The following is a 20,523-nucleotide window of genomic DNA, read 5'->3' as shown; positions in this document are numbered from 1 at the left end:
AAGGGCAAAAGCGTCACGAAACTATTGTATGTACAGTGCATATGAACAATTGAATAAACAGTGCCTAGAAACAGTAATCGGCTTCACATGTATGTATAATAATAAGTCAGCAATTGTCATTTCACCTCACAAATCTTTTTTTTTCATAAGTAAAAAATTAAGATTGTAACATATGCTCTTCATTGTTACTCAAATATGATGCAACAATGGTTGTCAATCCACTCAGCGAGAAGTGTCTAACTTATTTATCAATAATCATCTAGTAAAATAGACCACCAATATTTCAAGCAATTTGATATTACTAATTACGTACGTAAAACTTATTGCAGCTTAATAACCTATTACATAAAAGTATTTGGTGATAGGAGCCTCTTAACGAACTTTTTTCATTTTTACTTTAGTTTAACTTAACGGTGTTTAATTTTTTTTTTACAAGCGGGGCCTAACTGGCCCAAACAAAAGAAGCAAAAAAAAAAAATTAAGTGTTAAAGGAGGAGCTCCTCCTAGCTCTAAAAACAGCAGAGATGTCATCAAGATATGCCTGAGCAGCATGGATAGGCGAGTTTTGAAAGATGGTAGTACCAAGCTCATGATTGATGCTATCCTTAGCCAATGAGTCAGCAGTCATATTGCATTCCCTGAAAATGTGAGAAAGATGGGTGTCACACCCCGAATTTTGAATACAGTAATTCAAATCCGAAACGCGAAAACACACAAGGAAACACATGGAAAAATTTTCATTTAAAATAAGCAACTAAACAGCTGAGCTTACAAATTAAACTGAATGTAAATTCAACATGTAACCACACTCACCAACTCACTACACAGCGGAAGACTACAAGTATAAGCGCCCTTCTACACCCACGTGACGGAAAGTCCACCTCAGCTTCGACGACGATTAATCAATAATCTAACCTGCACAAAAACCCCTACACCATAGAAATAGTACACCGGGAATGAACAAAACAAACCCAGTAAGCTTTTCAGCCCGTATGAGTAAACTCAATTAAAGTGACTCACGTCACTCATGCTTATAATTCCTCAATTCGTGAGACAATTAAAGCATTAACATTTAATTCCACAAAAACATGCTTTCACTATCTCAGTCTAACAAAATCAATAAGCAATCATCACAACAAAAACATCAAGTTCAAATAAATCTTTATCATGCTCAATAATTTCAACCCAACTAAAACCCACATGCTCTGTCTCTCAATTCATTTTATCTCACTTCCCACAATCTCCAACTATACAAATAACTCCCAATATTTTAAACACTTTACGTCCCCACAATCTATCTGATCACCATTCCTTTGCCTCAACGGCACAACCACGAAATCACGCTCACTCCCTTCAACATAAAGCGTTTGCCAAAATTATGACATCTCAACTCATTTCACGATCGCTACGGATCACAACCCACAATCGTACACACAATAAGAGTTAAAAAAAATCAGTAATCCCTGCATAGAAACTTAGTTCAGGAGATCACATTAAAATCAAACAAAAGAAATCATAGTAATCCCTGCATATAGTTTAGTTCAGGAGATTACATTAAATCAAACAAAAGAAATCATAGTAATCCCTGCATATAGTTTAGCTCAGGAGATTACATTAAATCAAACAAAAGAAATCATAGTAATCCCTGCATATAGTTTAGCTCAGGAGATTACATTAAATCAAACAAAAGAAATCATAGTAATCCCTGCATAGAAACTTAGTTCAGGAGATTACATTAAAATCAAATCAAAGAAATCATAAAGAGATAAAGAAATCAAACAATAGAAATGAAAAGGAAATAAATTAACTAACCAACAACTCACACGAAACATACTTTTACAAACATGTACTCAAGAGTACGATAACATAAAGTTACCCCCCAAGCAGTACAATGTACTCAAGAGCACGATAACACGAGGTTATCCCCCAAGCAGTACAACGGCAGACAGACTAGAGCTCTAACTGAATCGTAATGTGTCACCTTGGCCGAGGTTCAGCCTTACGATAATACTTGCCTCAGTAACATGTACCCAAGAGCACGATAACAAAAAGTTATCCCCCAAGCCGCACAATGTACTCATATCATCACACAGATCCTCAAACATGCCATCATACAGGCACTCACACAGATCATCACACAATATTGTTTCCTCATCTCCCAGAACCTCAACAATATCAAAAACCAATTCCAAATAATACGTTCTCATCTCCATGCCATTATCAAAATCGAATTCCACATGCGTAATAATTTCCCAAATAAAATCATGAATCAATCAAGTCAATACTTCACCCAATGCCATATCATCCAATATATATATATATATATATATATATATATATTCCACGTAAATATATATATACATAGTCACCCACACAGGAATGACTACTAATACCAACTATAGTTCACACGTAGTAAAAACCGAGAAATTCATTTTCTTATATACTTTAAATCACATTTTCTAAAAAAAATCATTTTTTTAAACATAACAATTAAATGTAATTAAAGAAATTCCATTCGTAAATGAACCATGTGAGATTTACTCACCTCTAATCCCGCTGCGTCTTCTTAACAGCTCGAAATATGAATCACAAATCGTCCGCCAAATCAAACCGTCAAACACCTAATCAATCGTGACTTGAATTTAGCCAACAACTCATAACAAAAATTAAACGATGATCCAACGGTCAGATCCTAACAGATCGCCCTTAGGATCATCCTCCTAAATTATCACGAAGATCCAACGGTCGGATCTTCCTGAATCGCCTTTACTAACATCTCCACAAATTTATATGAAAATCCGACAGTCGGATTCTCATGACTCGCCTTCCAAAATACTATTTCACAATTATACGAAGATCCAACGGTCGGATCTTCGCCCGTGACCACACAAAGTCATCGGAACAGTCATACGATCAACATAATAAAACTACAAGTCCATCAGACGGTCTGATCTTCACAGATCACAAATCGAACGATTAAAATCGATCTAAATTGTAAAATTCATAACTTAATCATACGATCACCAAAAATGACATGCTATATATAGAAATGATCGTATCGACATGTAGAACATAAAAATGGGCAGAAACTACCCTTGGGGTGACCGGAAGTGGCTGGAAAAGGCCGCCGGAGTTAGGGACAGATCCGCTGCCGACCACCGACTATGGTGTCGGGGCCGAGCTTTTCCTCTTCGTTTAATCATTTTGACCAACTTTCGTAACTAGCTCGAAGTCAGAAAATGGACGTAAGTAATCGAAAATACCTCAAACAGTCCGGTTTGGCCAGAAAATTTGCAGAAAACGGCAAGAGCTCCGACGAGCGTGAAAACGTTCACTTCCGGTTCGGGTCTTCTTGGAGTTTGATTAGCAACTCAAGGGGAGTTCAACAAGCCAAAGAACTCGAGTTTTGGTGGCCGGAGCTAGGAGAAATATTGGTTGGAACTCAATTAGGCCGGAAATGGAAACGTGGTTACCGCCGCGGCGCAAGGCTTCCACCGGAAGCTGCGCAAGGTCGAGGCGAAGCTGACGGAAGAAGTTTGGTAAAGATTGGTGGCCGGAGGAGTGAGAACGGAGCCGGAGAAGGGAAGCTCTGTTTTCGACTCGGGCTCGGGAGGAGAGAGAGAACAAACGGCGCTGCTGCTAAAAAAGGAAACCCTAGCTATTTTTGGAAATTTCCAAAAATAGCTAGGTATATATACCCAAAATGGAAATATTTCCAAACGCGATAACTCCTTCGTACGAACTCCGATTCTTGCGTTCCACATATGCACGAACTCGTATCGACGAGCTCTACAACTTTCGTGAAGGAAGTTTTCCCAAATTCCGTACATACAAAAAGTCGATTTTAGTGACCCCCCTAAATAATGTTTGTTTTGAAAATAAACTCATTCGAAACCAAATTTCTCACACAACAACATACGAATCATGCCCAAAATTCATATATCAAATAATTGAACAATATCGAATTACGAAATATTTAACTGAGAATTTCGGGTCTTCACAATGGCCATTCTCCTTAGCATCCATAATATTTAAGCAGTCCTTGAGAAGGGAACCAAGGGGATGAAGGGAGAACTCATTTTTCTGCATTAGCTGCACTAAGATGGCAGAATCAGACTCCACCTCAAGATGAGAGATGTGGAGGCTCAAAGCTAGTCTAAGGCCATAGAATAAGCCCCAAGCTTCAGCATCAAGAATTTCCCTAGTTCCCAAATTAACCTGGATATTACTTTAACTATAATTTTGACATTTAGCTTCCATTAGCCACTCTTTCCACATCTCGTCTACTTGGCACCGTTAGCTAATTTATTTGCCTCTATTGCATTTCAATTCGGTCAATTAGAATCCGGTTGTATAAGAGGTTTTCGTATATAGTTTTTCTTTTTTCATTAAAAAAGAAAAACTGTAATTAATTTTTACGGAAAGTCATATTGGGGTCTTTTTGGGCGAATGGGCTTTTGTGTGATCAAGCCAATACGTGATGATCCAATCCATATGGGCTATTACTAATGTTGGAAGCTGGTTGTTGGACCTTTGTTGTGTTTTGGGTTTGGTTTGTGTGGGCTTAATAATCAAATCAAAACAGAAGGAAGGTAGAGGCTCGGGGTCACATTACACGTTGCGCCAAAAAAAAAAATTGGCTGGACAACACAGGATGACGAGGATTGGATAAGTATCAGCGTCGGTTCTAATCGACAGACCTCTTTGGATATTTTTAATAAATTGAATCAATGTTACATTAACCTCCCCCCCCCCCCCCACGTGTAACGCTTCTATTGAACTTGATCACCAACGATGGGTTTGTTTGATCATCATCGATGGGTTGAGGCCCACTTGTTCATCATCAATGGGTTGAGGTGTACATGATCATATAGGTTTGAGAACGCCGGATGAGGACAAGCTCAGTTGGTTTTGGAAGGATCCTAGTTGATTTCATACTCGCAACTTCTTTACCTTATCTCTTAATGCATAAAACCATTTGATTACTACAATCAACGAAATTTTAAATATAATATATATATAAATTATTCAAATTTAAAACAAAAAAATTCGTTGACCGATAAAAGATTTAATTATTTTAAAACTCAATTTAAATTGTTATATTTGTAATTATGAGATTTGGAAAGTAAGAGAACAAACTTAACTAAAAGGGTTAGCGTGTTGAGATGATGTGTCTAAGGAATGGTTAGAGGGGCGGTGTATACCTATTAAAGACCATTTGGTCATGTCACAATACAACAAGGAGTATTTTTTAAATAACTCAAATGTGTACAATTGTTTTCATGGAATCAGATTAATATCCCATCTGCCTATTTCTGGTAGAGTTCGATAGTTTGCCTAGCCAATATGTTTTAGTGATATTGAGTGAAAGTCATATGGCATAAATGTAGCACAACATATAGACCTAATCTAAAACTTAACAAGGTTTAATCCCGTGCTAAACCATTGACTACAAAATAGAGTTTATGAAACACATGATTGTAACTCGATTCAACCAAAAATTGATAAGAGCATTTTAATGGGACGTTTTAACGGTTATTTCCTCGTATTTACTTAGAGATTTCCTTAAATGAATCCTTTTAGTTTAGGAAAGTTTCTTTTTCCGGTTTTTAGCAAGTTTCTATTTTAGTTTAGGAAAGTTTCCATTTCTCACTTTTAGAAAGTTTCTATTTTTCATTTTTGGAAAGTTTCTATTTTCGTTTTAGGAAAGTTTCTATTTTTAGTAATAGTTTCTATTTTCAGGTCCTTGGAGCTCAAAAGTAGAAATGAACTCACGAAAGGAAAGAGGAGCTAGCAAACGTTAATAGGAGTGAAGATAAGACACAAAGGGCTACACAAATGAGCATAAATGAAGAAATGAAGCTTTCCTGTTCCAACCAGGAAACCTTGTTCAAAAGAGGAAAGTGTACCAAGCAAGATTCTGGAGCTAATCAAGAAACTTGATCAAAATAATGATGGAAATGGCGTTGGACGCCATCAAGACTTGAAGATGACGCAACAAGGCCCAAGAACTCTCTAGATTAACTTGGATTTTTGGCAAAATGGATAAAATCCCATAAAAGCCCATTGGATTTTAGGGTTTGTGACGCAAAGAGATACCCTTGGAGTGTTTGCAAAATACCAAGAGAGCGAGAGAGAGAGAGAGAGTTGGCATGAAAATCAAAGGTAGAATAAAAAGATTACGCCAAGAGATATTCTAGGGAGAGTTTTAAGGAAAGAAGAAGTGTGGACAATAAGAAAAAGCTCAAAATGCGTCTAGGTTCATTCCTACATTCCCTAAAGGTATTTTGGCCGAAATAAAAGAGAAAAATCAGAATATAATAATGGAATTTCGGCAACTATATATTAGGGAATCATTTTGGAGTTTTATGATTGGTTGGACAACACAATAGGGCATACTTGGCAAGTTATTATTGGTTGAAGCTATGCAGAATTATTAAATAAATCTTTGGAAAATAAAAGAAGATTCATGAAGACTTGAAGACACAGGCCAACGTCCCTATATATACTCCCCTCTAGTTGACGTTTTACATACCTTACAATTCAGAAATTACTCTATACGTGATGCGGCTGAAATAGCCTCACAATTTAACCCTGCAAAATGTAGTTGTCAGTATAGGATAAGCAGGGATCGTTCAGTCCGGGGATTGTAGGGTACACCTACACAAAAAGGTCAATTAACAAATAAAAGAATAAAATGGGGGGTTTTTGAATGTGGTTTCTGATCTACTTAAAATAAAAACAAAACAAATAAAACTATATACAATGATCGACTTCCCTAACCTAGACCAATACCACTCGGAAATTACTAAGTGTAAAAACAGAAAATCCAATTCAACATGCTACAAAAATGTGCCCATCTTTAATGCCTAGATAAGAGCTCAAATGAAAAGCCTTAGCAGATTAATCCACTTATCTGATTCATTCTAATGTAGGCATGGATCAAAAAAGTCCTTACCAAGCCTAATACTATTAATTTTTGAAAACACTCAGCGTAATTCTCTTAACTAGTAGTATTATCTAACTCTGAAAATTACCTAAACACGTAAAAGGGCACAAGATTGTAACATGCGTCATAAAAGAATTCTCGAAATTAACTCAATAATAAACTGAAAATCTCAAAAATATTAATAAAAATATTCTGAAAATTTCATGTCTCCAATTACACAACTCACAAATTGAAACACACAAAGCCAAAACAAAAATTATAAGTAGAGTCATAGTTACACTTTGAAGCTTTCCTCAGCGGCTTAGCAACAAGGTGATGAACTTGTCTCTGCTATGGTAGTGGAGCGTCCTTGACTCAGCGCCTAAGAGCTTCGTAGATTGATGGATGGATGGTGGTCACAATCTTGTAGGAGATGGAGGTTTGAGGAGTGAATTTGGCAGTCTTGGAATGGTTTTTGGCCAGGAAGTGATAGGCAATGAATTATCTTGGCTGGGAAGTGATAGGCAAAGAAGTGATCTTGGCTGGGAAGTGATAGGCCAGGAAATGATCTTGGCTGGGAAGTGATCTTGGCTGGGAAGTGATGCCAATTCTATTCTGGACATTGCCTATTTATAGCGGAGCATTGGTTGGCTTTCCCAACTAAAACGTCTCCTTTATGGCCTTAATTCCTCTCATAATGGGGTCTTTTAACAAGCTGAAACGTCTTTCTCTTATTTATTTTCCGATTGAAACATCTTTCTCCTTTATTCCCCAGCTAAAAAACGTCTTTCTCCTTTATTCTCCAGCTGAAAACGTCTTTCTCCTTTATTTCCCTTCTTCATTGCTTGGTCAAATGTCTTAAATACTTTATTTTATGACTCCATCATTGCTGTTTCCAAGAGTTCCACCAGGCAATGTTTCCTACAACAAGCAGGAGAATATCAGAATTTTCTAGAGAAAATAAAGGAAATTAAAATGTAAAGACCGCAAAAACAGTCGACAGTGAGGAATCCTGATCCAGGTAGGATTTTTCATGAATTTTACTTTTTCCGCCTATTTCACTCCAAACACTCTACAAGACTCCGAAAGTGACTCAATGACTCAAAACACAAAACTTAAGGGAGAAACAAGGCTAAAATGGGGCACATATTCAATAATATCGTCACACTTTTTGCTCCTATCAACTACCCCACAGTTAGCTTTTGCAAGTCCCTTAGCAAAACAAAAATACAAAACAAAACAATGACTCGACAAAAAACAAGTAAATGACTCTACTTCCCCTAACTGTTGTCTCAGAGACTCCAAACTCATGGCTTTCACGTTAAACACTTAATCAAAATTGCATAGATAATTCCATAGTTAATAAACCTGTGACATTCATATGACTAAGCAAGATATGGAGAACTTAAGTTATACAGTGAATGATAGCATGTTTCGAACAAGTCCAAACTCACAGGGCATACTTTCGATTTTTCTCTCAGAAATGGCTATGCTTAAAAGCTTAACTCTCAAGTATATGCAAGAGAATAAATTGTAAGGCAACAAACAGCTTGCGTATTTCATCAATAAACGCATTTTGTGAAGAATTATTAGAGACCTCAAGAAATGACTAAGTGCACAAATGGACCTAAACCATAAGCTCGACTGCGTACCTAACTCCACTAACCAAAGACTGCCCATCTCAAGGATCAAGTAAGCACTTAAAACAGGTTGTGATGGGGCTAAGCTAGGGTTTTCGAAATGAAGATTAAGGATACAAAAATCCTAAGGACCTAGCAGAGCATATAAGGACCACCTTATGTCATCATTTTTGTAGACCAAATATCATTGTTTTGGGCCAAACCTTCACTCTAACCAACATGGGAATGGACAAAGGCATAATTTTCAACTTTGAGCCTTCTACAAATTTGAAAGTCCAAAACCACACTTCAACAATTTCCCAAGAGTTTTCTCTTCAATTTTTCTTCTCTTTAATTTGCTGCTTTTCTTTCTTTCTTTCTCATTTTCATTTTCTTTCATTTTTTTTTTCTTTCTCCTCTTTTTTTTTCCTTGGATTTTCCCCAGCCCACACTTGTCTTTCATCGTCACCCCTACATACTATGTCATGCTCTACTAAGTCCCTAAGACAAGGGTAGAGATATCCTGTACTAAGCTCATGGTAGGGTAGTGAGGGTGATGAAACAAAGGTTTTCAACGTAGGCTCAAAGGGGTTCATTCTAAGGAGTCCCACGACGGGCACAATTAGGGACACATGCTTGTTTGGCTATGGTGGTTACCCTAATGCCTTCTATCCTATCCAGGATCAGTGCATATTATGGCATACAAGTTTTGACAGTCACAATAGCCGAGTTCTAGTACTCTCTAGTCCATTAAAATCTATGGCACATGATCATTGGATTTTCAAAGAATGATGAGTGCAAGAGATTTTAACAATCCCCGGCAACGGCGCCAAAAATTGATGTGGCTGAAATAGCCTCACAATTTAACCCTGCAAAATGTAGTTGTCAGTATAGGATAAGCAGGGATCGTTCAGTCCGGGGATTGTAGGGTACACCTACACAAAAAGGTCAATTAACAAATAAAAGAATAAAATGGGGGGTTTTGAATTTGGTTTCTAATCTACTTAAAATAAAAACAAAACAAATAAAACTATATACAATGATCGACTTCCCTAACCTAGACCAATACCACTCGGAAATTACTAAGTGTAAAAACAAAAAATTCATTTCAACATGCTACAAAAATGTGCCCATCTTTAATGCCTAGATAAGAGCTCAAATGAAAAGCCTCAGCGGATCAATCCACTTATCTGATTCATTCTAATGTAGGCTTGAATCGGAAAAGTCCTTACCAAGCCTAATACTACTAATTTTCGAAAACACTCAACGTAATTCTCTTAACTAGTAGTATTATCTAACCCTTAAATCAACTCACACGTGCAAATTAACCATTAGACATAGAATTTAACACGTAATTTCCAGAATCGTTTAACCATTGAACATAGTTTTTACCACTTTTTAGAACTAATTGCTACTTGTTTAACTCAGCGCCTTAACAAATAACAATTACTCTTGGCAAATTAAGAAAACACACAAGAACTCTCACCATTATTCTAGCATACAAACTTATTAACCTAACTCTGAAAATTGCCTAAACACGTAAAAGGGCACAAGATTGTAACATGCATCATAAAAGAATTCTCGAAATTAACTCAATAATAAACTGAAAATCTCAAAAATATTAATAAAAATATTCTGAAAATTTCATGTCTCCAATTACACAACTCGCAAATTGAAACACACAAAACCGAAACAAAAATTATAAGTAGAGTCATAGTTACACTTTGAAGCTTTCCTCAGCGGCTTAGCAACAAGGTGATGAACTTGTCTCTACTATGGTGGTGGAGCGTCCTTGACTCAGCGCCTTAGAGCTTTGTAGATTGATGGATGGATGGTGGTCACGGTCTTGTGAGATATGGAGGTTTGAGGAGTGAATTGGGCAGTCTTGGAATGGTTTTTAGCCAGGAAGTGATATGCAATGAATTATCTTGGCTGGGAAGTGATGCAAATTCAGTTCTGGACGTTGCCTATTTATAGGGGAGCATTGGTTGGCTTTCCCAACTGAAACGTCTTCTTTATGGCCTTAACTCCTCTCATAATGGGGCAATTCCTTTAATTTCCAAGCTGAAACGTCTTTCTCTTATTTATTTTTCCAGCTGAAACATCTTTTTCTTTTATTCCTCAACTGAAAACGTCTTTTCTCCTTTATTCCCCAACTGAAAACGTCTTTCTCTTATTTATTTTCCAGCTGAAACGTCTTTCTCTTTTATTCCTCAACTGAAAACATCTTTTCTCCTTTATTTCCCTTCTTCATTGCTTGGTCAAATATCATAATGCTTTATTTTATGACTCCATCATTGCTGTTTCCAAGAGTTCAACCAGGCAACGTTTCCTACAACAAGCAAGAGAATATCAGAATTTTCTAGAGAAAATAAAGGGAAATTAAAATGTAAAGACCGCAAAAATAGTTGACAGTTAGGAATCCTGATCCAGCTAGGATTTTTCATGAATTTTACTTTTTCCGCCTATTTCACTCCAAACACTCAACAAGACTTTCAAAATGACCTAATGACTCAAAACACTAAACTAAGGGAGAAATAAGGCTAAAATGAGGCACATAATTAATAATATTGTCACACTTTTTTGCTCCTATCACTGATAGCTTGAGTTTCTTAGCTGGGGATGCCCAACTTTGGACTTTTTTGCAGGGGGAACAATAATAACCCCATTCTTGTTCTTCAATGCCAGACATTGTTTATGGTAAAATTATGTTGAACAAGAATAAGCCTGTGAACAAAAGTAACTATCTGGAATATGATTATGGAAATTTGGTTAGACTATAAGACATAGAATTGGGAATGCTGCTGATTCATGTGCCATCTGCATGTTCATTATACTATCTTTTTGTACGTTTACTTTCACTACTAAAGATCATGCCTATATGTCCACCATGCAATTCCAATACGTTCAAAGCAACAGGCTTGTTAGGTTTAAAATTTGTGAGAGCTATTATTGTTAGGCATCTGAAACAATGCCGCACGAATCTCTTCATTAGAATATTCACGAAGAAGAGAGCTAGCCATCACATCCAAAACCACCTGAAACTGAAAATACAAGGACAGAATGTGTTTTGTATGGAATGCCAACACACCAAAACTTGTACCTACATAAACATAGAGGATAGAACCGGATCCATGTCTAGACAATCTGCAGTAGAAACAGGGGGATAACTACCTTTTTCCTTGACATCAATCTGAAGAGTGTCCAGCGTAATTAGGCCATCGATCAATGGAAGTAGCTCAAGCTTGATGGTGGTCATAGATTGGGAGGGAACACATCTAACATGTCCATAGAAGATTATAATAATTGGAATAACCATGAACATAAAAAAAAAAAAAAAATGAGACAGGGGGGTTGAAGTATTACCCTAGTGGAACTCTACTCTGAAGCAACAAATGTGTACAACCTAAACCAGCAGTAGGAACAACATCAGATACTAGAGAAGCTTGTTCTGATTTGTCAATATAGAGGGTGCTGAGTTCAGCCTCTGCATTGTAAAGTTATGTCTCTCAGCAGTTGTTCTTCCGGTAAACCCAGGAAAACCAACAAATGGACTCATTGGAGAAGAAGGTGAAGCATTCAAGGATACAACTGACAGTGGCGAAGTAAATGAAGCCGGTGCAAGAACTGTCAGAGATAGATCTTTAGTTGTTAAGTTTGAAGCCTAAAGAGTTAAGACCTGACCAATTGAAAAGTTTAGATGAAACCTACTTCATAAACATAAAAAATAAAAAAATAAAAAATAAAAAAGGACAGCTCCAACATACACATATGATACAAGCTATCAGTATATGAAACCTGAACAGGAAGTTGGGAGACTCCAGCATTTGGTGCACTAGATTGTCCAGACATTTCAGACGCAATAGATATCATAAGATCCCTTGAAATACGCGGTCGCCAACTTGTTAACTGTTTAAAAAACAATCTTGACTCTACGGACATACATAAAAGTATCACAATTAAAAATGACATACTCAAATTCCCTATATATGGTAAACTAAAAGGAATATAATTACCCGTGTAGTTGCACCGACAGGATACCATAATTGCATACTCGCCAGCAGTTGAAGCAACCCTTTTTCCTTCAGCGGTCTTCAATGCTAGACGTGAACTTGATGCTGCATTTCCAGCCTTTCCAGCCTGTGCTAGTGATTGTTGAGTGCTTCTATCACCACCAGTCTTGAAATTCTTCCACAGGGTTGTTGCTGGTTTAAGAATAAAAGAATGCTCTTCACCTCTCCTGTCACAAGAAATTCTAGTGAGATCAAGAGAAAGAAATAAGCTTAATATTCCAAAACTAAACAAACAAACAAAAAAAGTCTAAATTAAAGATTCCCATGATAGTAGTGAACATCAATTTCAGAATGTTTACAATAGCAACCTTAATAGCTGCTGGTTAGCTACCGCTCTCTAGGTCTTAATCCTGATATCTACTCTGACAGGTTTCAGTGGACTATTACGTATTTTCCCAACTATTCTTTATTCATGCAAGTCAAAGTCAAGACCCAAAGACATGAACCTCCAGCCTCAAGCTTTCCCCCCCCCCCCCCCCCCTTATGACTCATTCTTGTTGGATCCGCCTCCCAAGGCAATATCTATTATCATAGAATGAAGGTGAACATTTTCTGTGCACAAGGTGCGCATTTTGTCATGTGAAAACCTGCCAACGAGTTAGACTGAGGTTGTTTCCCTATGCCAATTTGGTGTCAAAGTAGATGTAAGCTGCTATTCTTTTTTTTCTGCTGGTCTTTCAGCTTTTTCAACTGTCCTAAGATTGTGCTTACATTTGTGCAAATAAAGGCACAACTCCTACGGGAACACAGAGCAGCAAGCAATCAGTCCTCAGACAACTTGACCCTGATGCGCCCGAAAGCAAGCGCATAATTTAACCCTGAAATGTCATTAGTAGTACGTAATAAATAGGGATCGTTCTATTCCGGGGATTGAGGGTACACCTGTCATTGTCAAACAATTAAACAATTAAAATTAAAACAAAGTATAATATTCACAAAGATATTCACAACTATAAACATTGTACATGAAAAGGGGGGATTTTGTTTTTGGTTTTTCGAAAATAAAACTAAGTTAACAAAACAATTAAAATGCAAAAACATAAAAATACAAATGGAATGAGAGAACAAAGATCAAAACCGAACATATGATTAAAATTGACTCAAACCCTAATATTGTTCATCTAAGTCATGAGAAAGGAGTTGATCATGTGAAACATTCGAAAGCAAATGAATTCCCATTTTTTACTTTTCAATGCTAATTAACCTAAGCGAAAGCACCTAGATTAATCCTATCAAACATGCAATCAAACCCTAGAAAGCTAGTCAATCATGTCATGTTTAACGCATTACACATAGAGAAAGGCTATCAACTCAAGTGTACAACTTAGTATGGAAAAGTCCACCTAATTGCAATCCTCGTTAATTAAATTCGATCTTTGTACAAAACCTTTACTACTTTGATTCAAGTTTACACAAAACGAAAAGTCGATTTCATGTTCTTAAACCTAGCACCAATTATATCGAAACCCTAAGTGTTTGCAACCACATAAGATTAAAATACAAAAGTTATCTATAACGCAAATTTAATTAAACAAACCCACATAAGCAACTCTCGAAGAACAATAATATGAATCTGAAAATTCTCAATTAATCATAAAAATTCCAGAAATTAATATTTGTTCAAACACATATGTCAACTAGTTCATAACCAACGAAATTCAAAGCAAAGGTTACAAAGGAGAATCGGATTACACCGTGAGATGGAGATGGTGATGAACGATTGATGTGGTGGTCTCTTGAATCTCGAAAGCAAGCTTCAAGGTTGGAGATGGATGATGGATGCTCACGGCTATGCTTCTTCTCCCTTGGCCTTGCTTGAACTCGTGGAGATGACTAGAGGATGGAGAAACTCACGGCTATGCTAAGAAGATTTTCTGATTTTTTTCTAAAGTGTAAATTGTATGGGGGAGAGGAACCCTTCTCAACGTCAAAGTGGTGGGTATATATAGGAGCACGGCTAGGGTTCACAAAAGCAATCAGAAATTTCCACATAGCTTCCACCAATAGGAATTCGCCAAGTAAGCTTTGTGATGTGGTCCAACCAATCATAGAATGCCAAGTAAGTCTTGTGATGTGTTCCAACCAATCATAATTCTCTAAAATACCTCCCTAATATTTAATTGCCGAATTTCCTTGAAATTATTCTGATTTTCTTCATGAATTTCGGCCAACATTCCTTTAGGGAATTTAGGGATGAATCTGGACGCCTTTTGAGCTTTTCCTTGGTGCACACATATTTTCCTTCCATAAATATCTCCCTTGAATCTCTCTTTGCGTCATCTCCTTGATTATTTCTGATTTTCATGTTGGCAATCACACCAATTTACTCCTCCAACAATATTTCTTTCCATAAAAATCTCCCAAGAAAATCTCCTTTGATTTATTACACGTGAAATTCTCAATCAATCACCTTAATTCCCACGTTGTCACCTTGTTTTTCCTTAAGTATTACACGGCAAATTTAATCCCCAAGGAAAATATATTTTCCTTTTTTAAAAAAAAACTCTTCCTTGATTCTCTCCTTGCCATGTCATCTTCATGAAGCTTCTCGTTCCATTTATGAACTCAATTCTGCTTATTTATTCCAAAAACCTGAAAATAGAAGCTTTCTAAAATAAGAAATGGAAACTTTCTTAAACTAAAATGGAAACTTTCTTAAACTAAAATGGAAACTTTCTAAAAAATGGAAAATAGAAACTACAAAACGGAAATTTTCTACAATTAGGAACTTTCCCATTCGAAGAATGAAAACTTTCCTAAACAGAGTTTTATTAAGGAAATAACACATAAAATATAGGGAAATAACAGTTAAAACGGCGCATTAAAATGCTCTTATCAAATTCCCCCTCACTTAGCTTTTGCTAGTCCCTTAGCAAAATCACACAAAGACTCAACTATGACTCAACGAAAATTTAAAGACTACACAAACAATGACTCTATTGCCCTTCAACTTTTTGTCTCAGCAATCTCTTACTTTCACAACACCAAGATTAGCACTCCACCAAGAATCAATGTTTAAGCATTCGAGAGTTAATTAAAACACATAATTCACACATACACAAGTAGGACTTGGTTGTAACAATGGTGATGGGGTCTGTTAAGCATGTTTCAGACAAGTATGATTTATATCCTCACAAGGTATATCACTCTTTCTTCTCTCAGAATTCAAGGCAATGCTTAAAACCTTATAATCACTCAATTATATGTGAGAGAAAATATTTTGAGGCAATCAAATAGCTCACATATATAAGAAACGAAAAGCACTTTGTGAATATAATTTTTTTTTTTTTTTCAAAAGATCTCATGAAAGATACCAACTACTTGCACGGATGGACCCAAGCCATAGGTTCAACTCTTGTAACTCATCTCCACATCAAAGGCTGTCCCATCTTAAGGATCAAGAAGGTCTTCTCAAAGGTTGTAACGGGGCTAAGGCTCAAGATTTTAAGAAATGAAAGATAAGGATTTTAACAAAGTGTCCTAAAAACCTAGCAGAGTTCATGTAGATGTAGAGACTTCTAGAAATCCACCAAGGCATAGCAAAACGTCATGTCCTTCCTAGGGGTAAAATAAAAGGGCCTAATGTCTTCATGTTGGGCTCAACCTTCATTCTAAACTTCCCTTGAACTCTTGTGAATTGGACAAAGGCCAAATTTTTCACTAGTGGGCCTTCAATTCAAAACAATCTCCAAACTCACCAAGTATGGGGGACTAAAATCCATATATATATTTTTCTTTTTCTTTTCTAGCCTTACACATTTTTTTTCTTCTTTTTTTCCATTTTTTTTTTTCGGCTTTCACATTTTTTTTTCTTTCATGGACAAGTCTACTCCCACACTTGAACTTTCACCTCTTCTCAATCTTCATTCTCAATGCCAAATCCACTAAGTAAAGTCCCCAACTTCTTGGCATTTGCAACTCATATAATGTCCTAAGTCCTAACCCTAGCTATATATTTCAATTAAGATTTAGAAACACAAAAAATAGAACTTTTAGGAGTAACAAAAAAGATTGCAGTGTCACTGTGTGATAAAGATGAATTCTTAAATGACACCAAGACATAACAATAACCTGAGTGCTAAATTTGGTAAACTATGGTCGCTTCCTGCTTCCATACATACAATTGGTAACGATACAGACTGTCCACCTTTTGAAGCCTCCTGAGAGACAATCGTTATAGCATCTACATACACCACAATATTGGGTGCATGTGCTAGAGAAACATTCTGCAAAACATATTGACAACTTCAGTAGGATCTTAAGATTAAAGATAAAAAAAACATGACATTCTAATGAATGATTGGATACTATGAAACTATCATAAAAAGAACGCATATTCAACAACAAAAAAAACTAGATCAATATCATTGTTCACACCTTTATCTGGACACAGAGAAGGTCATCTATATTGCAGTGCGTTGACCCAAAAACTGGGTTTGGATCGGGATTTTGTTGCAGTGGCGGCTACAAGCCTAGATAGGCTGCAAGGTGCCCACGGGGAGGTGCGCAAGGTCAAGGCGAAGCTAACCCAAGAATTTCACGTCCAAAGGTGGCCGGAGGAGGAAGAAATCGCCGTGGAAGCTTGGAGAAGATTTCCGGCGAAAGGAGAGAGAAGAGAGCTCAGGTTTCCCATTTTGGAAACCTGGGTATTTTTGCTATTTCTGAAAAGTTTCGTCCTTTTATCAAAAAATGAAAGTTTTTCCGAGTCCAATAACTTCTTCATACAAACTCCGATTTTTGCGTTCCACCTATGCACGAACTCTTATCGATGCGCTCTACAACTTTTGTGAATGAAGTTTTCATAGAATCTAAATGTATAAAAAAGTCAACCCTTGAATCAAAGCATTCCAACGAATAATTGTTCGAAATACTTTCCGCTCCACCCTCGAACAACGAAATAGCTCAAACGAACACTTATTAATTCCCAGAAACCATTGGAAATTAATAACGAATTTCTGGGGTCTTACATTCTACCCTCCTTAAAGAAATTTCGTCCCAAAATTTAAGCGCACTACCCAACAATCATGTAAGATGAGTTACAGTATATTCTAAGAGTTCAATATTAGAAAATGATTAAAAGTATTTTTATGAGACCTTACTGAATGACTTATGGAATATTTTACGTGACGATTTGAGATGATTTTTTAAGATACTAGAATCCAATTTCATAATGATTTATACTTAGCGATGCGATTTAAAAGTATTTATTCGAACTTGTACTACATGCTCTGATTTTAAGAGACTAAAATTGGGAAAGCATTAAATTACTTATTTTACTTTACTTGCAATTATTTATTTTTCGTCCACTTACTCTAATAGTTTTCAAATGCTTTTTCCTTGGGATTTTCGGTTTTTCGTGCCCAATCTACAGTGTTAAGGTCGAGCGTGCGTAGGCGTTGAGGCGTAATGTCCACCACTTTGATCTAGATTGTAGGTTATTGTTTAAGCTACTTATGTAATATATTGGTTTAAATAGGCCTGGGCTCGGGTCGGGCCGGGCCCGAAAGTCAGTAAAACCGAGACCGAGAATTTCGGTTTGGGCCGGTTCGGGCTTTTTTCGAATTGAAAACCGACAGGGACCGAACCGGTTCGGGCTGATTCGGGCTTTCGGGCTTTTCGGGCTTTTTTCGGGCCCAATTTCCAGTTCGCGAATGTTTGCCAGTTGATGTCGCTCTTGTTGAGCGACCAATTTAACCCTGAAATGTCATTAGTAGTATAAAGTAAGTAGGGATCGTTCTATTCCGGGGATTGAGGGTACACCTGTCATTGTCAAACAATTAAACAATTAAAATTACAACAAAGTATAATATTCACAAATATATAACAAAATATATACATATTTACGAAAATGGGGGGATTTTTGGTTTTTGGTTTTCTATTTTCGAAAATAAATGCTAAGCTAATAAAAATTAAAATGCAAAACAATTAAAATACAAATGGAATGCAAGAACAAAGATCAAATCGAAACATATAATTAAAATCAATTCAAGTTCATCATTGTTCATCATAGTCATGCAAGAGGAGTTGATCATGTGAAACGTTCAAAAGCAAACAATTTCCCATATTTTACTTTCAATGCTAATTAACCTAAGCGAAAGCACCTAGATTAATCCTATCAAACATGCAATCAAACCCTAGAAAGCTAGTCAATCATGTCATGTTTAACGCATTAAGCACCTAGAAAGGCTATCAACTCAAATGTGCAACTTAGTATGAAAAAGTCCACCTAATTGCAATCTTCTTTGATTAAATTCGGTTTTTGCACAAAACCTTTACTACATTGATTCAAGTTTACACAAAACGAAAAGTCGATTTCATGTTCTTAAACCTAGCACCAATTATATTAAAACCCTAAGTGTTTGCAACCACATAAGATTAAAATACAAAAGTTATCTAGCATGCAAATTTAATCAAACACTCACACAAAAGCAACCATAACTCGCAATATATGAATCTGAAAATTAACAATTAATCATAAAATTCCAGAAATTAATAATTGTTCAAACATGTGTGTCAACTAAGGCAAAACCAACGAAAATACAAAGCAAAGGTTACAAGGAGAATCGGATTACACCGTGATGAAGATGAGATGAATGAAGTGATGATGTGATCTCTTGAATTTCGAAAGCAATCTTCAAGGTGGAGGATGGATGGTGTTCACGGCTTGTCTTCTTCTTCCTTGGCCTTGCTTGCACTTCGTGGTTGCCCTAGAGGATGGAGAAGAACACGGCTAGGCTAGGGAGAGTTTTCTGATTTTTTTCTCAAAGTATAAACGTAAAGAATGGAACTTGGACTCTAAAACGTTGAGAAGAGGGGAGGTTATATAGGGGACGGCCAACTTGCTCTCCAAGCCGTGTAAACCTTATGGAATTAATCTGAAAATTCCACATAATTTCCTCCAATAATATCTTGCCAAATAAGCCCTATGAGGTGGTTCAACCAATCACAAAATTCCATTTAATTCCCTAAATAATCTTGCCGAAATTCCCTTGATATAATTCTGATTTTTGTAGTTCAATTCGGCCAAACTTCCTTTAGGGAATTAAGGAATGTATCTAGACTTCTTTTGAGCTTTTCTTGGTCTCCACCTTTTTCTCTTTCCTTTTATTTCTCCCTTGAATATCTCCTTGCCGAATTCTCTAGGGTTTTCTTTTAATTCACACGGCAACTTCCTTCTTTTCCTCTTGGCTTGGACGGCAAAAGATATTCTAGGGTTTATCTCTTGATGAATTTCCATAAAAATAGCCCTAGAAAATCTCCCTAGAAAATCTCCTTTTAATTTCTGATTTTCCACGTCATTTTCCTTGTTTCTCTCTTCATTTTGGACGGCAAACATCTCTAGGGTTTCTTCATTGCGTCACAAACCCTAATTGCATGGGCTTTGTGGGCTTTTGATCCATTTGCCGAAAATCCAACAAGTCTTGAGAGTTCTTGGGCCTCCATGCGCCACCTTTGTGCCATGTCATCATCTAGAGTCTTCAAGAAGCTTCTCTCATGCCATGTCACTTCATTAATTCGATCTCCATTCATGGTTGGCTCAAAAGTCTTGTTTTGGCAAGCTTTCCTTTTCTGGACAGGGTTTCCTGGTTGGACCAGGAAAACTTCTTTTCTTCATTTCTGCTCATTTGTGCTTCCCTTTGTACTTCATCTTGTCTCCCTCCAACGTTGGCTAGCTTCTCTCTCCATTTGTGAGCTCGTTTCAGCTCATTTGTGACAAGGACCTGAAAATAGAAACTAGTAAGAAAAATAGAAACTTTCCTAAAATGAAAAGTGGGAAAACTTTCTAAAAATGAAAAATAGAAACTACTAAAAATGGAAACTTACTAAAAATGATAAATAAAAACTACAAAAATAGAAACTTTCTACAAATAGGAACTTTCCCAATCAAAGAATGGAAACTTTC

The 20,523-nt window shown here is 36.6% G+C and overlaps 1 protein-coding gene across 3 annotated transcripts; it reads right to left on the bottom strand.

Moving 5' to 3' along the window:
• Positions 1 to 11,613: 11,613 nt before the first annotated feature.
• Positions 11,614 to 17,257, bottom strand: LOC112182974. 3 transcript variants are annotated; one of them, XR_005804464.1, is made up of 6 exons: positions 16,998 to 17,257; positions 16,692 to 16,846; positions 12,564 to 12,787; positions 12,315 to 12,479; positions 11,914 to 12,226; positions 11,614 to 11,825 (listed from the first exon to the last, which is right to left on the bottom strand). XR_005804464.1 is itself a non-coding variant. In XM_024321556.2 (5 exons), exons 2-5 carry the CDS (start codon positions 16,733 to 16,735, stop codon positions 12,192 to 12,194), a joined length of 468 nt encoding a protein of 155 aa, XP_024177324.2. In that variant the 5' UTR covers positions 16,736 to 16,846; positions 16,998 to 17,257; the 3' UTR covers positions 11,614 to 12,191. The 3 variants fall into 3 exon arrangements, 2 of the variants coding, with proteins under 2 accessions (XP_024177324.2, XP_024177325.1); XM_024321556.2 differs by having other exon boundaries at positions 11,614 to 12,226; XM_024321557.2 differs by having other exon boundaries at positions 11,614 to 12,226; positions 12,346 to 12,479.
• Between the last annotated feature and the right edge of the window lie 3,266 nt (positions 17,258 to 20,523).

Source organism: Rosa chinensis, chromosome 1, assembly GCF_002994745.2.
Source record: "Rosa chinensis cultivar Old Blush chromosome 1, RchiOBHm-V2, whole genome shotgun sequence".
Classification (NCBI taxonomy): Eukaryota; Viridiplantae; Streptophyta; class Magnoliopsida; order Rosales; family Rosaceae; genus Rosa; species Rosa chinensis.
Note: the sequence above shows the minus strand (reverse complement) of the source record. Positions and strands in the feature narration are given on the sequence as shown.

Bases quoted from the DNA above. Each gene is read 5' to 3' on its own strand.
- LOC112182974 (XM_024321556.2), bottom strand. From the start codon at position 16,735: ATGGAAGCAGGAAGCGACCATAGTTTACCAAATTTAGCACTCAG. The intron at 12,788-16,691 runs GTTATTGTTATG...TTCTTGTGACAG, and splicing joins TTACCAAATTTAGCACTCAG to GAGAGGTGAAGAGCATTCTT. The intron at 12,227-12,314 runs GTATGTTGGAGC...TCAATTGGTCAG, and splicing joins TGATAGCTTGTATCATATGT to GTCTTAACTCTTTAGGCTTC.